Source organism: Melanostigma gelatinosum (genome assembly GCF_949748355.1).
Source record: "Melanostigma gelatinosum genome assembly, chromosome: 7".
Taxonomy (NCBI): Eukaryota; Metazoa; Chordata; class Actinopteri; order Perciformes; family Zoarcidae; genus Melanostigma; species Melanostigma gelatinosum.
The window spans coordinates 7,362,772-7,381,148 of record NC_136640.1 but is presented as its reverse complement, the minus strand read 5'-3'; the positions used below and the strand labels follow the sequence as shown (position 1 = coordinate 7,381,148).

Sequence of the window (18,377 nt, the reverse complement as noted above, 5' to 3'; positions counted from 1 at the left end):
TATTCAATTGAACTGACTGAAGTTTATTTACAGATATAACTGCATTTTCTGTCAATCATTGGCTCGGCTATGGCGGCTGAATGTGTTTGCCTGTATACAGTTCATGTGGTGTGGTACCTTTCCATTGCTCGGTGCAATGGCACTCGCTCACCACACTGACAGCTCGGCAGGGAACACTTGTGGGATGTTTAGACGAGGCAACGGTCCTCATTGTGCCTGTTGTGTGCTCAGGAGGGAAGTTTCAAAGCGATGCCAGTGAAGTGTGGGGAGCGGCCACTCGGACGATCATACAAACGCTTTGTTTCGTCGCTGTGATGTGAGAACTCAGAGAGCAGAGCGTATCTTTTACCTTCACAAACTCTCGGAGTGGACGCTGATATTGACCAGATTATTTACATGCAAGTTTGATGATTGAAATATCGCAGGAGGACATTTTTTTTGATTAAACAGAATGACCACCAATCCGGTAAGTCTTCATTTTATTTGTATCTGTTTGAAGAAGGTTCAGCCCATTTCATACTATGATAATACCACGATGAAAATACAAGTTTATAAATGTGAGTGAATAGAATGCGTATGGTTTTGTGTTTGAAAAGCTGGACAATCTCACAAGTACATTTACATTTTAGGCTTTTTTTCTTCTTCTTAAACTCAAATTCCTAAATCCCATTCGCATTAGCGCTTCTCTCTTGTCTCATCACTTGTGCTTTTCTGACAGTACCTGGAAGATGAGAGGATGCAACTTCCTCCACTCAGCGGATCAGATGCGAAGCCTCAGTATGTTCATCATGTGGCCACGAAACCGCCACCTGAAGTCAGCCACCTCTGTCCCAAACACAAAAGTAAGCCAGTCTCCTGTTCAACACTGCAAGTCATTCTAAAATAGTGACTTTGTGCAAAGGACTAATTCCAAGCAAAATACAATGTATTACATGAAATTTATATTTCAATGTTTACTGCTTGTCCCAAATGTTAAAAAAAATTCAACAAATGTAAATAAACGTTCCAATTTTTGTATGTTAGAGTTACAGAATAAATGGAGTCAACTCATGACTACTACCTGTATGTCAGCCTAATACAACAACAGTACTTCCACAGAGATGCATTCATATAAGTCTTTTATTTACAGAGTTCTTTAAACAGCAAAGAAAGCAATGTGTGTGTGTGTGTGTGTGTGTGTGTGTGTGTGTGTGTGTGTGTGTGTGTGTGTGTGTGTGTGTGTGTGTGTGTGTGTGTGTGTGTGTGTGTGTGTGTGTGTGTGTGTGTGTGTGTGTGTGTGTGTGTGTCGTCCTGTCAGGTGTGAAACAGAGGTGTGTTAAGTTCACGGTGGCCGCTGTGATCTCCCTGCTGCTGCTCCTGCTGGTGGCTGGAGTCCTCCTCGCTTATTACTGTGAGTGCAGGTTACTGTGTCCGCTGTAACGGCTCATGTGCTGCAACAAGCTGAAATCTGTGAGTTGATTCTTGTCCGTTGTCGCCTCAGTCTCCTCGTCCTGTGCGCACGGGATGCAGTGTGGTGACGGGAGCTGTGTGTGGGAGTCCCAGTGGTGTAACGGAGTGACGGACTGTCGTTCAGGCCAGGATGAAGATAACTGCGGTAAACAAGCGCCTCCAGTGCGGGATGAGACGGGATGAGCTCCACATCATTTAAATTGGCCATCATTAGTATAATAGTGTTGATAGAAATGGCCGTATATAGAAAGTGTCATCTTTAAGAGAAAGACCACTTAGGATCTGCACTTAAAGCATCAAACTTCACTCCAGAGTCCAAAGAGAACATTGTTGTTAAAGGCCAGTTATCTGTTATGTTACCCGAGTCTGGTCACCCACTTCCCACTGTTTGTGCTCAGTGAGGCTGCATGGCTCCAGCTTCCTGCTCCAGATCTACTGGACTCAGAGTAAAAACTGGAGGACTGTTTGTTCTCACGGCTGGACCGACCAGCAGGGGAGAGCAAGCTGCCAGCATGTTGGCTTCAGCCGGTAAGATGCTCCTTCACTCTTCTTGTTCCTCGATAGTCTGACATGTGAAGGATTTGTGTGTTTAACTGAAGCCGTGTATTTTCCCTTATGTGGTTTGACAGGGGCACATATTTCAAGTCAGGCCAACAGCAGACTGATTCAGATGTTGGGTACTTAATATCTAAGTCTGACTTCAACCCTGAGGCTTCCATCCTGCAACAGCTGGTGCTCAGGTTGGTGAACCGGCGGAGATGAACCAGTGTAAATGTGTTCATGCTCAATCAACATGGACCTCGTTACACCTCGAATGTCTTTTCTTCTGTCATCTGCAGCAACACCTGTCCCAACAACAGTGCGGTGACATTGCGTTGTACTGGTATGTTATCACTATGCAGTGTGGGTGGAACTGGTTCTGCATTTGTGTTGATTATTTGCTGCAGTTAAAGGTTTTTGATGTATTTCTATTTAATATACCTGAGACATGCTAGCTTTTGGAGAAATGATATGCAGGACTAAGTGTTCTCTGCGGTGCCTTTGGTCTCCTCTATGCTGTGTGCATACATCACATTTAATGCAAAAATTACATTAAAAAGAAAACACGACAAGACTATAATTATACGATTTTTCACTTTCAGGTCACTGTTCTGCACCTTTGCTCTCCTCTTTACTTTTATCTACACTTTGACTAAACAGTCGTGCCCCCCTTTTGCGCCTGCTTGTAAAAGCCCTGTAGCAGTGAAATGCGTTCTCTCTAACAGCAGTTTTCCCCTCAGATTGTGGGCGTAGGGTGAACTCCAGCAGGGCCTCTGGGGGCCAGCTGGCCTCTCCGGGGGCCTGGCCGTGGCAGGTCAGCCTGCAGGTTGCCGGCTCCCACCGCTGTGGAGGAGCCGTCATCTCCCCCTACTGGATAGTCACTGCAGCACACTGTGTGGCCAGGTGAGGCCTTTTCACCACAGCATTTGTGGCCTGATCCAGCTTGACTCTACTCTCTGCTGTGTCTCTCCCCTGCAGGGCCTCCAGCCCTGAAGACTGGGCAGCGTACGCTGGGATAGTGGATCCACTAGGTACTCTGTTCACCCCGGCATACTCTGTGAGCCGCGTTATCGCCCACGAAGGCTTTAACTGGGTCACTCGCAGGAATGACATCGCTCTGATGAGGCTCTCTAAACCTCTGGACATCACAGGTGTTTAAAGGCACATTTACATACACAACGATGATAAACATTGATGAATATTTAGTTTCGTGAACTTGGACCTAAATCTTTTTGTGACCAACAATAAAAACACAGGGTTATCCTTGTGTAGTCAGTTATTCTAGTTAGTTTAATAACAAAATAATAATTATCGTATATATCTCTTGTATACCCTCAGTTGCCAGTTTATTAGGTACACCTAGCTAAAACTAAGTCCTGCTGTAAATTCTCTCTTCTTGAATGTTATGTTCAGTTTTTGTTGAAAATGTTTAAGAACGCTGTTGATTCAACTGTATGATAATTTTTGAGGATGTAGTTATGCTGTCAATAAACTCAATAAACTGGCTACTGAGTGTAAACCCTTTCCTCCGTGGAAACCAGCCGATAAATGACAACAGACATATTCTTTCTTTCGGTAGCCTCCAGTGATATCAGACCTGTGTGCCTCCCAAATGTTGGCGTGAACATCACTGATCCTCAGACGGGCTGGATAACACGATTCAGTCGCACAGTAAATGGAGGTGAGACAGTTCTGCTGACACGTGATTATGTGTTGTGATTCAACGACCAGACATTTTAAAGATACCAGAATTTGAATCCAATTTAGAAGTGTTTAAAGATAAAAGCAATCGTATTCACTGCTGTCTGTTACGTTGACTACCACTGGATGGCACCAGAGTCTGGAGAATTGTCACTCCGCACTCAATGGTAGTGATTAACAGTGATGGAAGAAGTACTCTGACATTCAGCAAAGGTTACAATACTACAGTGTAGAAATACTCTATGACAAGTACTGCATTCTGAATTTTTGAAGCATTCAAATATTAAAGTACCGAAAGTAAACAAGCTCATTATGCATTATGGTCCATTTCAGAATATATTATATTATTGGATTGGTTTGTGTACAGTACATCACTTTAATGTCACAGCTTGTAAAGCTGAGGATCATTTTACTGTCTTTATAAAGTCTCATCTAATCTTAAACAATATTTTTGATTATTAATCTGATTTTGCAAAGTAAATAAAGTTCTATTGAAGTGCAGTACTTCAGTAAATTATACTTTGTCACTTTCCACCACTGCCTATTATCACATACAATGTACATGATTTTATTTTTGACAGACTCCGGCTCTCCACACCTGACCGAGGCTCAGGTCTCTCTCATAAATACTGCAGACTGCAACAAGTCCGTCGCCCACCGTGGCAGAATATCACAGGACATGTTATGTGCCAGAGAGACGGAGGCAGTAGCCAACGTGTGCCATGTAAGACAAACCACACGGAGATCTCGATACTAAAAACCAACATTTTACGTTTTGATGAGACAGTGATACACGTATTAAAACATCTCACAATTAGTTTTTATTTTCTAGTACCAGAAGGTTGCAGTGTGACTGCCCCCAGGATTAATATGTCTAGATATTAGCTGCAAATACATTCTTTAAATACAGAAGTGATCCGATGAGAGTTCAGCCAAAGCGACAACAAACACTCTTTATGATGAGATATTTTCTGGGGCAAATTGAGCAGTTCCTGCACTTTAAAAAGCGTTTTCATGCTTTTATGTAACTTGCTTGGAGTCCCAGTCCAACAAGACCTGCATTATGTTCTGTACATGGTGAAAGCTTCAGATAAACAGTTCCACTTTGTGACTTACAACAAACCCCTCATACAGTCGAGTCAACAATGAATGTAAAGTTAGATCACTGAGGTGGCAGCTGACCATGATATCATGTTTTATTTATGGGCCTCGTAAATCCTTGAAAGACCTTAAATGCTTCTGACACTGCACGAAAAGCCTTTATGGTGTTTGAATCTCAACAAATGAGACGTTAAGATCATTACAATGCGTTTGATCTTTAATGTGAGAGTCTTGATAAGTGTTACATGTGTCTTCCAGTGTGTGTAGTCCATAAAAATATCAATTCGTTTTGTGCTGAACTCTTTCTCAGGCTGACAGCGGCGGCCCCCTGGTGTCGCTGAAGGATGGAGTATGGTGGCTCATAGGGGACAGTATTTGGGAGGAACACTGCATCGAGCAGAACAAACCAGCCGTTTATGGCAACGTCACCTATTTTCTGGACTGGATCTACAATCAGATGAGGGTAAAAACCGATGAAAGATTGGACTTGTGAAGGCAGTTAAACAAAACCAGATTCTAATTGATGCAGAGGATTTCCATGTACTGTACGTACGGATCATTTGTAGCATTTGGTGTAATCTGCTTTGAAGACCAGATGCAATAAGGTGTATCTGTGGTGCTCCAAGTATTACTGCTCGACACATGCTGGACGTACAGTGAGAAAACTTACACAGCGGAGCTTTGACAGAAGCAGGGTCTCTGTAGTGCAGTCAGCAATTCATCTCAGTTATGGCTGTAAAAACCCACAATTATGAAACAAAAAACATCTTTATTATATTTTCTTTACAGAAGCACCGAGATGACTGAGGATGACAGGACCAAAGATGAACCATCTGAGATGTTTGTTTACAATTTATTTTTTAAGTGTGCAAAGATACATCTCGATATCAATGCCTCAACAATATCTCTATCACTTACATAATGTATTTGCTACATATTACTGTTCCGTGTTTTTATCATTTAGATTTACTGTTGATGCTCAAATTCAGATAAGCTCAAATTAACAATGTTTTCTTATGATCTCATAACAGTTTGCGTTTGTTTTATTTTGATATATTTGTAGTTCGTCTTCATTAGTCTTTGTAAATGTGGTTGAAGTGTTTCCTTTAATAAATGGTGATATTTCAGCTGGTCGATAAATACCGTGCGCCAACAGAACAAAACCACAAGTCACTCACAAACCACATGCAGCTTGCTCTTTAGTAACCTGTCACAAAAACACACCTTTATTTATTTAAGATGATTTACATCTTCCATTTGAAGTTGTTTTATTTACAGCACAAATGCAATTTTGGCACAGAAAAGAAACACTTATAAATAGTAGACGTTCAAAGATTCAAGTGTAGCTTTAATTTGTCAACTTTACATTTTGGCAGACAGTGACACATTTGTGCAGCTTGAAACACTGATCCTCTGTATAAAGAGACTGTAACACAACGCGTGACAACTTTTTGTCGCCAACAAGTCATTCAGCTTTGCAAGAAAGCTAACCGTCCACAGGTAGCCAGGATGAGCATGTGTATCCAACGTGTCAGTTTCAAAAAATCATCAGATTTCTTGTTTGCATAAAATATGCATTATAAATATGTGTCCTTGAATATCTAGTGTCTAAAAAGCAAACATTTGGATGAATAGAATCAAATTCAAAGATAATTAATACAACAAATTGCATAACAGATTGAGAAATATTGATCTTTAGCAATATAATCCACTTTTGATTGACTTAAGAAACAAAGTGCAACTCAGCAGAGTACGTCTCAAACTGCTGATACTGTTTATCATTTGGTATTAGCAGTGAGCTGAGACTTAATGGCACTACAGGCACTGTAAACACGAGTAACCTCTAGTTATAGTCTTCCTATTGACATTGATTGAGCAGCTTTTCCCCTTAACTTCAATGTACACAGACATCACTTTCACTCATCACAGGACTGGAGGTTCACTTCAAAATATAAGAAGGCACAAGAAACATTCCTTCACTGATCACAGACTGTAAAGGCACATCTTAACAGGTGGTTTGCCTGGAGAGAAAATCAGTAACTTTTAAATTGTTCAATGCACCAACAGTTGTTGAGCACCTGCAGTCCTGTGATTGTCTACGGAAGACTCCACCCTCAGCTCTTATGATACTGTCATACGTCATTGCTGGTGTGCTGTTTAGTGTGCGTCTGGAGTTTATTTTGTGATTAAGTGTTTTCAAATAACTGGAAGCATGAATACAGCTGTTTTTAGGCTGGATTTTCCTGTCAAGAGGCGGTTGATCTGTCTGTGTCTATCTCCACGGGCCAAGCCGTTGAGTCCAGCCTAGAATCAGTCAGACATTCAGAGGCGCGCGTCCCTGTTTGGTGCAGGCCGAGCCGCACCCCTTTCTGCACCGCTGTGGATGGGCTCAGCTCGCTGCCCGCCCTGTCCGCCCATCCTCTTCCCCTCAGTCACTTGATGCGGTGGCGGACCAGAGACGACTCGTCGGTAATCTCCCCGGAGCGGTGTCTGCGGCAGGGCAGGACCAGCAGGAGCAACAGGATGATGAGGACCACCGCGCAGACCGCCATCAGGGCGTAGGAGATCACCCACATAAGGGGCTCCTTCAGCCGCCCGCCGGAGCAGTTGGCCGCCACGTCTGCTGCTGAGAAGGGCCCTGCGATCTCTGACAGAGCCTCTCCATCGCTCACTGCAGAGAGATACAAGACAGATCGTTGCGCGTCTCACGTCTGACTGGCGAGTAAAAAGTACAATATAAATGTGCTGGAAAACTTAAAATGATCTAAAAACTCATGCATGAGCCTCTTAAAACAGCAACAGTTGTCTTAGACTGGCGGCATCATTGAAGTATTTAGAGGTTCATTATTTTATACGTGGACAAGTCGTCAATAGATGATGATGAGAATAGTTCTGTAGAGTTCACCAGCCAGCTCGGAAATTACAGTCGGCAACCCTACTGTCACAAGCCTGCATCCTTAACCTTCAGCCTACATCTGCCAAGTCTGTTTGCTTAATACAGAACAACGTGATCTTTGTGCTTTAAGATGAGAGTTGGAAGCCCTGCCCAAGCTCATGTTTGCACAAAACTACAGCGACGTGCGACTGTTTGAAGGTTTAACCGTTTGCTGTTCAGGATATTCTCTGGGTTTTGGTCAGTGAACCTGCGAGTAATGTTAAATAATACTTTGGACTTTACCGTTTGCATTTCCATAAGTTATCAGTTAATAAAGGCACGTTACAGACTTCTGGACTATGATTCGTCTCCTTTGTTAAAAGCTAAATGTCTTGAAGCAATATCATCAGCAACGTTAGCTATAGATACGTAGCATATAGATATGGATGAGTAGTTGCTGACACTTGACAGTCAATATGATATCAAGTGTTCTGGTGATTTTAGTTGATTACGTAGTATGAATATAGCTATATATAGTTATATATAGTATATATATATATATATATATATATATATATATATATATATATATGTAGTTTGGGCAAACTTCAGTCTTTTCTGCTGTGAATAATTGAGTTTAACTTCCCTACAAAGCAAACACTAACAATAGTATACTGAGATTGGCCACACACATTTCAAACCACATACAAAATGTCATAAGGCTGACAGAAATATAAAAATATTGGGATGACAATCTGAACAACTTAATACTGTCTTGTTTGCAGTTTACTATTATTCTCACTGACGTTTTAGGATACACTGTAAACCCATTTGTTGACTTACAATGTTCGGACACATGAAACGATACGTTTTACACACTCTGCTGTCTTAGTGAAAGTCTGGTGTGAACCCTCACCTGCACAGCTGCTGAGCGCGAAGCCCAGTCTCCGCTGGGCGCGGTCGAACACCACGTAGAAGCCTTCCATAACAGTAGCGCCGATCACCAGGCCATTAGCTGACGAAGACAATCCAAAACGGAAGCAGTCCAACGTGCCGTCCACTTCTGTGATTGGCTGAATGTACAGCTGTGACACGACAGACAAATCAAGAGATTGAAGGGGACCAGCGAGTGCTCGTGTCTCCTTGTGTTGATGGAGCAGAAGCGATCACTTGTTTATCTGTTTGTGTTTATCCCGGTACCTTCGGCAGGATGGTGATGCGGAAGGACTGGCTGGTGTTCGTGGCCCTGAGGTAGATGGACAGCTTGGGGAAAAACCTCCAGGGGGTCTCTCCCTTCATCCAGCATGCAAGCTTCCTGCCATCCCAGAACCCTGAAGAAAAGTCCTGGATCTGAACCAAAGAGAAACAAAGAGAAAAAGACAAAGGGAGACAGAAGGACACACACACACACACACACACACACAGAATCAGAAGGTCAGTACGGCACCAAAACAGGTTCTTGTGTTCTCTTTCATTTCCCCCACTTGGGATTAATCTGCAAGGATGTGGGAACATTCATTGAAAATGTTGCTTCCAGGTTCAACTTAACCTCGAGCGCTGTTTATGTGCAGTTACAGAAGGTGAAAAATGTAGAATGAGGAAAGAAAGACAAAAAAAGCATGGCCGCGCACACACACACATTTTTATAGCAGAACTCTTGCTCCTTCCTCCCAAAGCCACCATGTCCTTGAGCAGCGAGCGTGTGCCGTCCTCGCCTGCATCGCTTTGCTCTGACAACACGTTTCATCACCGTCTGTGGAGAGACGGCAGCTTACCAGAGAGCTGCGTGTGATGGCTTCTACCACCGCATTGAAGACGTTGACAGGAAGGCGCAGCAGCGTCGTCCCACTGTCAACGATAGCTTTATCCATGTTGTACTGAAAGAAAGGGAGAAAGAGTGAAGTGCAGTAGTAGTACTCTCAGTTCAGTGTGGAGGACCTTGAGCAAACTAAAGAATGTAAAACGAGGAAGCTCTCGAGTGCATTCCCCTGCAGTACTGCGTCTCAAATTCAAGTTTCATTTCCTTGTTGTAACCTTGATACAATCAACTCACAATTGTTGATTTTTAAAAACAAAAACGTACTGCTTTTCTGCTTCAAACATAAGATATAGTTTAGTTTGAAGTGTACCTCTCTGCAGTCCAGCTCCAGATTCTGGTCGCCAACCTCCAGCTTCAAAACCTCCACTTGGAAGTACCACTCCTCTACAATAGGGGTGTACCACACTGACCCCTGATACAGAGTTGGTTCAGCCCCTCCCATGACCTAAGGAAGGGAAAAAAACAATACTTTTTCAATCATCCATGGGTTACAACAACAACAACACCTTACAAGAGGACACTCTAGCAAAGGTTTGTAGGATCCCTCCACAATTTATCAGGACACACACACACAAGCACCCAGCCATCTTATCCATCTGTTCGTGTCAGTGAGTCACATGATGGAGATCCAGTGAGCGAGGCACCAACAGACCTGCTCTCAGCAGGATGCTATCTTAGCTTAATTAGCTCCACTCTAACTAGACTGGGCCTCCAGTGGAGAAACCACATTGACGAGGAGGATACCAGCTATTATGTTTCCAAACTGCTCTCAGCTGCTATGTCTGATCCACTGGTGAAGGATTTTAGTGTTTGTCTGAGTGCTCAACCACATCCCAGTCCGCTGTGAGTCAAGCACATAATGGACAAAAACATACACATTTAGCGTGTTGCTAAATCCAAAAAAGGGTCAGAAGACTGCTTAGGTCAAAGGTCTTTGCCTTTGAGCAAACCTTTTTGTATAAGTTCATTTGATCACACTCAGCCCCTCCTGACTACTCACAAGGCTGCCTCCAGGGGGGTCCACTGTGCTGCTGGCTGAAAGTCCAACACCACACATCTGGAGGGAAAAGATGTCCGGAATTCCCAGCTGTTGCACCAAAGAGTTGAAGAAGGGCTCCACGGACGAGTCCGGCTAATCCAGAGACAGGAGATGTGCAATCGTTAACACATGAGTATCATACTGACTTAGAGTACATTAAGTAAATAAAATAAAATGTGTGTGTCCAAATAAAATAAAATAAATGATTACAGTCAGAAAAAAAAGAAAAAAAGAATGAAAATGTAAAAACTAAATGTTTTGTGTGAATTAAAGAAATACACAACTGAACTGAAAACGATTGAAAAAATAAATAAGTACGTGAACGCTCAGGAGACGCCAGCAGCACAAAGTGGTCAGCGTGAGCATATCTGCCCCTCCATCACTGGCATCCGGTACCAAAGGTTGCTGTGGTCGGCACAGAATGAACGAATGTCATCGATGTCATCCTTGTCCCATCGACACTATATCATAGCGTTAAAGACACCTCGGTGTCACACATTACTTTAACAGACTTTAAAGAAACTTAATAAAAAGTGTATTTCTTTGGCGAAATGGAAGTATTCACAATACTGACATGTATGATTCCAGTGAATCACTTCCTGTGAGAAGCCTGCTATCTTCACTTAGAGACTATTATTATAGAGTACAGAGGACCGATAGAGAGCTCCATCACATGGTGCAACAGCAATCACCTGAAGCTCAATATCAGCAACACCATTGAGCTTGTGGTGGAATACCAGAGGAACAGGAGGACCCCTGTCCTAGTTTTGCTGTAGTTTGCACTGTTAGCGCTGTTAGCACAGTAAGCTACGAGCCGCCGGGAGAGGCAACAGAAATGCTCCCAATAGCACTTTAAAAAAAGAAAAAATAAGAAAGTAAGAAAAAACAATCATGTGATCACTGATCTTAAACTTTGTATGGAACCAACTGTTTTCCAATATGGAGACTGTGTAATGTTTATTTTGTGTGGTGTTTTTTAACATGTGATGTATTGTTTTGCAGACTGTTTTGCTTTTGTTTGTTTGTGTTGTTTTGGGACTGCAAATGTAAAAAAAACTAAAAAACGTATGGCCCGTTAAAAAGAAAGGAAAAGTAGCCTCCTTGAACTACCATTCAAAGTCAAATGTGGGCTTCTCTCTCACCCTTGCCAGTGTGGGATAGGCCAGGCCCAGGATGCCCTGCCAGTTGACCTCAGGAAGGAAGAAGCCCTCAGATGACAGGATGGCAGCTATGTTGATGGTGAAATTCCCATTTGGGCCGTTGGGAATGGAGACACGGTCAGTGCACAGCTCACCGTCCCAGTTGCCCTGAGTGTACCTGACAGCCACAGTCCGGCCAGATGACTGGTAGGTGCTGGAGCTAAACACAGGGGACGAAGGCGAGCAGTGCGAACAGTTACAAAGGCATGTGGTAGGTAGATAAAAAGCTAAATGTGTGGTGACTTAGGACTAGGTCTGTAATACACAGGCTGTCTCAAAAGATACATGTAAGACAGACATTACATAGCAGAGATCATGCTATTCAACAACAAGAGTTTGTGTATCGCATTTAGGGTTTTTCAAGGAAAGATAAGCTGCCGAATTTTTGCAACATTCAATTTAAAAAGCATACCTTTTAATAGTTAACGTATTTGGGGCGAGGGGGGGGGGGGGTGACCCTAGTTTTGCACACCCAAATAGTCTAATTTTTAATACAACCCGATAATCCCTAACTCTGTTCCCATTATGAATGTTTACAATTCTTCTTTTTTTTTTAGATCACACAAAGTGTCCCAGCCACTCACAGCGCAGTGTCGAAGTAGTGAGTGATAAATGGGTGTGGAGCTGCAGCCACGGCGAAGTTGCTACTTCCTGTATCCACCAGGATGTTCACCTGAAACACACATGGGAGAGTTTCTTTGAACAACCAGTACAGTCATCTGCTTCAGGCCGACTCCACCCGACCTCACAGAGCTGCTGAGTCACAGGGTAAAAGTAACAGAGTGACACAAACGGAACCTTTAATGCCTTAGTGGCACTTTAAAAGTCTTCTTATCAGTTTGTACAAATAATATTAATTAGAGGAGGAAAAAGCAGAAGAACATAAATAAAAACTAAATATAGTGAATACAAACACAAACATGATATGGAAATTAAATGACTGTTGCATCTGTAATATAATTGCTCTCTGTGTGATCTCTGAGACAAACATGACTGCCTCTAGCTACTGACATACTCTATGACCTATCCAGCCATGCCGGTGTGTGTGTGTGTGTGTGTGTGTGTGTGTTATGACCACAGTGGAGACCAGGCATCTAGTCAACGAGCAGGAACTAATTAGCCTGCAGACTTCTGTCACCTCCACTACTGAGCAGTGGCCACATTAACACTCACTAGCGAGCGTTTCTCACCATGGCGAGGTCATGAAGCTAATGCCCCATGGCCACCGGATGACTCAACAACAAAGAGGTCCATACAGTAGCTTTTCAATGATGTCACATGACACAGTCATTGGAAATATGGATGATAGAAAAAAGGGTTCATTCAGCATGCTGGGAAAGAGGTAGCACGGGGATGAGAGGGCACTTAAACAACCCTAAAAAAACCTCTTGCACACTTGGTTTTAGAAAGACCAGAACAGCAGGAAGTACTTTATTTTAAACATGTCAGTGTTTGACAGGCAAAGGAACAAGGAATTCCAATAATTGCGTGAAGAAATCCACTTCCTCAAGCTCAGTTCCTCGAGCCTGGCACGCCTACACCATGTCTAACTGGAGCATGTTCATCATTACATCGCACTATTTCCTCACTATTGTTCATTATTTATTTCAGCCAAGATCCCACTGCCGTGCTCATTTGTGCATGCAGTCACCATAAAACACTTGGGGAGGGAAAAACCCTGCAATTATCAACAATGTGTTATCGACCGGTTCAGTCGGGCACAGGAAGCCCTGGTTGGCCCGTCCAATGGGAGTCGGGCTTATCAGTTCCTCCTCATTGGACCGGCCCTGGTCCCCATCGCTGTGGCTGTGCCATCTAAAACCCCCACTGCTGCCGTGCAGATGGCATCAGTCCTCTCACACGAGGCCTGAAACGGCCAAACAGGCCAGATTGGAAAATACTGAAACCTTGTGGCGAGAGGGAGGGAGGGAGGGGGGAAGCAGGGGCATTTCCTGATCCCTGCACCGCGTATCTCTTCTGGTGACACTATCCTCCCTTAGCGCGGCTGCTGAGCCTCAGGCGAAACCTCCGCCCCCGCTGCTGCTGCGGCAGCCTGCAGTTGAGCGCTCACTTGTCTAATTGGCAGTGGCTCCGTGGCGGCAATGTGCATCTGCTACCTGTTTGTACCAATTAGCAGATGTGAGGCTTCTCCATCAGACACCTCCGCCCGGCTGTGCCGCATTGCTAACAAATGCGGCAATTATTGGCTAATTTGAATAGTGCCTCATTTAACACCGCAGCCCTGTAATCACATCATTATTTAGTTGGAATAATATTGAGAGTATGAATCAATAGTATTGAGTTACAGCACACTTTTTTGGCATTGCGTAACCAATCTCAACCAACGTGGATTGAGCTCTGCTGGCACAAACACTTTTTTAATAATGGTTTCACCATAAATATACACAAGGCACGCGAGTATAAAAGGGAATATCAGAGGAGAAATATCAAGAGGTGGAACGGATTTTCCTCAAAAACAACATCATCATTCATCAGTAGAATATTCAAAGTAGTATTTGTTAAAAACATTAAGTATTCAACTCAATGTTCACTTCTTCTTGAGCTTCCTCAGGCGGTGCAGACAGCAAGTCACTTGACACAAGAGCCCAAATAGACCTTTGTCACAGCTTTATCTTTGTCATGTCACAGCAGGAAACTGAGCCATTGTTAGTGTTTATTAAGTTGCAGCTGACAACGGTCTGTTAGAATTCACCAGGTGAGGCACCCCTGGCATCACAGATGCCTTTCATATACAGAATACCAATATACTGTGTATAAATAACTAAAAACATTAGTCCTATAGCTATGGATAGAGAGTACTTGTTTAAATTACTCATTATAAAACACTGAGAGGATCTTAAAAAACAGAGAGATTCAGCACAAGCATCCTAAATGCAGATAACTAATAAAATATGTTCATAATGTTTTGTTGAGACTTGCTGTATTTATTATTATATTTACTCCCATATCGTAAGATAAAACCGGTGATTTGTTTGATAAGTGATCCTTGAAATCAGTTTTTCTACTGGGTATTACCGGTAATTACGACGTAGTCCGATGATACTGTTGTAAATCTGTTGTCATTCATTCAGTCATCGGTTGACTGTCGATTACTGATAAGCAAACACACCTGTGCCTGGTTAAAGGGCGTGCATAGTTTAGTGTACTATACTATGCACGCTCGAGGATGGTCCACATGAATAACAACGTTAACAAACAGATATTATTAGTATTTTCCAAAGTGCAACTCTGGACTGGTTGTAAAGTTTTTGTATGAACGGTACTCTTACACGTACTGCATTATGACGTGGCAGGTATAGCACTGATAAGCCTCTGTGAGCCTGAGGATCTGAGCCTTGCCACCAAAGACTCTTAAAATCTCTGATCTGTTTGAGATGGCTCGGGAACAACAGGTCAAGTCACGAATGAGATAATTCACCTTCGGATTAAGCTCCATTTCAAACGCATCTTCTTACAACACAATGGCAAAGCACTGCTTTAAACCTACAACACCCTAATGCGTCATGTATTTTTAATAGTGACTGGGAGAATCTCCCCCCCCCCATGCCAACTCTTCTGGGACCATTTAGTCCCCCTTAATCATTAATATGATCTCGTTAGGCACTTTACATAACAAGCAGTATAAAACGACAGCGAATTACACGGGCCTATTTCCGTGCAACCAAAAGAAAATAAGCAGCGAAATGTACCTGGAGGGCTCGTGCTGTTTTTGTACTAAACTGTGGAGCTGCTCTTTGCTCCCTGGGAGCCTCATAATCCCCATCAGCTGCCTGGTCAGAAAGAGAGGTCCTCACAGGCAGCATCATGTGAGTGCATGTGAGCGGGGCTTTAGTCTACCTTCAGACCCAAAGGCTGTGCAGACTTGAGGCAGCTAATGCAACCCTCCTGCCAGCATGTTCCCAGGCCAGCCTGGGGAAGGGGGAAAAAAAAGAGCTGATTTTGTTTAATAAGGACAGTGATAGCAAAATATGCCGTAATCTTCCCATGATCCAAGTTGTTGTTCTGCTGTTAGGGTCATAAAACAATCGTTAAGTGTATGTAAATATATGACATATTGCATGAGCCTTGGGGTGAAGCAATCAACACTCAGCTGCCTTGAATGGGTCACATTGTGGACGGACTGGCCTCTGTTCACACACACACACACACACACACACACACACACACACACACACACACACACACACACACACACACACACACACACACACACACACACACACACACACACACACACACGGTTAAGTTTCTGAATATAGCACATGACCCTGTGTGCACACAATGAAACAAAAAAATGAAAGGAAAGTAGAGAAAAGTACATTCAGTTTCATTCAGTTTAAAAACCTTAAATAGTCTTATAAAAACTGAAAAAAACACAGGTGTCAAACTAAAACATTTAAAAGTAAACTGTGTTTGCAATAACATTACCTTTTGACCAGGAGTACCAATCGACATTTCTATGTAGTAGCCTCTTCCATAGTCCCCCTGCAAGTTGTTTACCATGTCCAGAAAGTTCACGGTACCGGTGGGATCAGAGGCCAAAGACAGTCCGGTTCCATCCGACGTTAACGCGACTCTCCGGGTCAAATCCACATGATCCGAGGATACATTGTATCTCCCGGAGCATATTTTCAGCGGTATAGCAAAGTAACACTTTGACACGTCGAAGTATACACTAAAAACAAATGCCCATATCGAAACGGTAGTGTATGCCATCGCTTTGTTACGTTGTCACGTGATAACAGAGGAAAGTCTGGGGGGAGAAGAAAAAAAAAGTCTCCTCGCTCAAAGTTTTTGCTCCTTTAAGTTTTCAGTTTGACCACCATGGAAACGCCTCTACGGTAACGGACATCACGGACACCGCTGCCTCTCCACCGTCAGTAACGAGTCAAACATGCAGTCATGGTGGCACAGTATGAGTAGCACTGTGACAGCTCTTTCACTGCAGTCGGTCTCTCCGACTCCGAGATAGTTTCGCTACAATAAAGCCGAAAGTTGGAGAACTGTATCCAAGTTCGATAAAATAGGAAACATAACTTCCGGTTATGTAAACCTTTCAAATTAAAGTAAACCCAAACTGTTTATTGTTTTTTTTATAGCACAAAAACAGGACAGTCATTTTTAATATAGGCATATGAGCCACATACATCATTATAAAAGGGAAGAAATACCAAAATGACATCACAGAATATACCAGGAAAACGTATTATGAGCAATGAATACATTCTTCAACCCTTTTCACATTTGCTGAAATGCATTGTGGCGCTTGCTTCATATGTAGTATGTTATGTCAACAGTTTGCATTTAATCTAGTATACATCTTTTTATTGTTATTGTGTCATTTAACGGGGTTTTTTTGTATTGTGAAAACTTTTATTTTGAATTCAAACGTTGTCTTATTTGTACAGTCTTGATGCGGCTGTTCACACTTCCTGGGTGCTTGGGTGACATATTTGAAACTACCAGGGAGTGGGAACAACTTCCCACTATAACCTGAATTGACGTGAACACTCCGGACAGGTAATTTAACACTTCAGGAAGCGTGTCTCCTATTTTAACAGCATCACCAAAATTTGACATTGTTCCACAGTTTTTTGCTTCGCTTAATGTGTCCTCATTTACAGCGAGCTAATCTAATTTTCCACCCTTTGCACATAGCCTTTGGTTGTCTTGTTATGGTACTCTAGCAGGCTATTTAAATGTGTTTAGCCACAGAAAAGGACATTTCCTCATGCTTAGGCTACACCAGAGGCTTAATGCTACAATCAACACATTTCAAATTCAGTTGAAATGTTGTGAATATTTAAAAACCTGCCTGTATTTTACAGGTAGCCTATAATACAGGTGTTAATGCTACCAATATAATATATAAATGGGTGCTATGTTTTTTCTTATTTATATAACTGTTATGCTTTTTGATTTTTTTAAATGTTAAAGACAATCCCTAGACCACTATTTGTTTCCGACCTATGAGAGTAAAAAACACATTAAGATTTCACAACGCTCAGTATTGTACACTGATTACCATCAGCCCATTATGATGATATTTACAGTTTGTATTTGGAGTTGTACAATATATCTGTTGAAGCCCATTCAGTCACATTCATAACACACTACCTGTATACAGTAGACTATTCTTTTAAAGTCTCAAAATGCTCAGATACCTTCACATGCTCACATAAGCTAATTTTGATGACATGCACGGTGATATTATTCAAATAAGCCTGACGCAGAAGCGTCTTAAAGCCCTCATTTACTCCCATAGCATGCTTAACCTGGCCAATACACGAATATCACTTGGTCAAATCCATGAATATCAATTAGTTTACATACGATTAAGTCGTCACAAATAATGCCAACGGCAGTCACATGCATTTCCTCCCATGCTTTTTTAGTTCACTCTCAAGCACCATGCTGCTGGTCAGTGTTCCACTACAATATGAGGAATAATACCAGCTCTTGTATAGATTATGGATATTTCCTGCATTTGATTTTCCAAATTAGAAAATCAGGGGATTTCTTTTGCCTTTACATGCATCAGTCTCATTTGCACGTATTGACAGTACAGAGAAAGAGGAAAAAGATCCCAGTGGTAAGGCAAGATCAATGTCACAAGCCTTCTCCACGCTGCCT

At 42.5% G+C, this 18,377-nt stretch overlaps 2 protein-coding genes across 2 annotated transcripts; one reads left to right on the top strand and one right to left on the bottom strand.

Moving 5' to 3' along the window:
- Positions 1-451: 451 nt before the first annotated feature.
- On the top strand, positions 452-5,284 carry LOC306779594 (transmembrane protease serine 2-like; the record flags this gene model as incomplete). Its single annotated transcript, XM_079271559.1, has 12 exons — positions 452-466; positions 719-842; positions 1,298-1,390; positions 1,481-1,594; positions 1,848-1,977; positions 2,079-2,189; positions 2,289-2,332; positions 2,730-2,892; positions 2,968-3,140; positions 3,569-3,670; positions 4,272-4,414; positions 5,102-5,284. 12 exons carry the CDS (start codon positions 452-454, stop codon positions 5,282-5,284), a joined length of 1,395 nt encoding a protein of 464 aa, XP_079127685.1.
- Positions 5,285-6,000: 716 nt separating this feature from the next.
- bace2 (beta-secretase 2) lies at positions 6,001-16,696 on the bottom strand. The gene is made up of 9 exons (XM_079272586.1): positions 16,173-16,696; positions 12,308-12,396; positions 11,667-11,883; positions 10,486-10,617; positions 9,796-9,930; positions 9,442-9,543; positions 8,867-9,016; positions 8,583-8,751; positions 6,001-7,462 (listed from the first exon to the last, which is right to left on the bottom strand). Exons 1-9 carry the CDS (start codon positions 16,458-16,460, stop codon positions 7,224-7,226), a joined length of 1,521 nt encoding a protein of 506 aa, XP_079128712.1. The 5' UTR covers positions 16,461-16,696; the 3' UTR covers positions 6,001-7,223.
- Between the last annotated feature and the right edge of the window lie 1,681 nt (positions 16,697-18,377).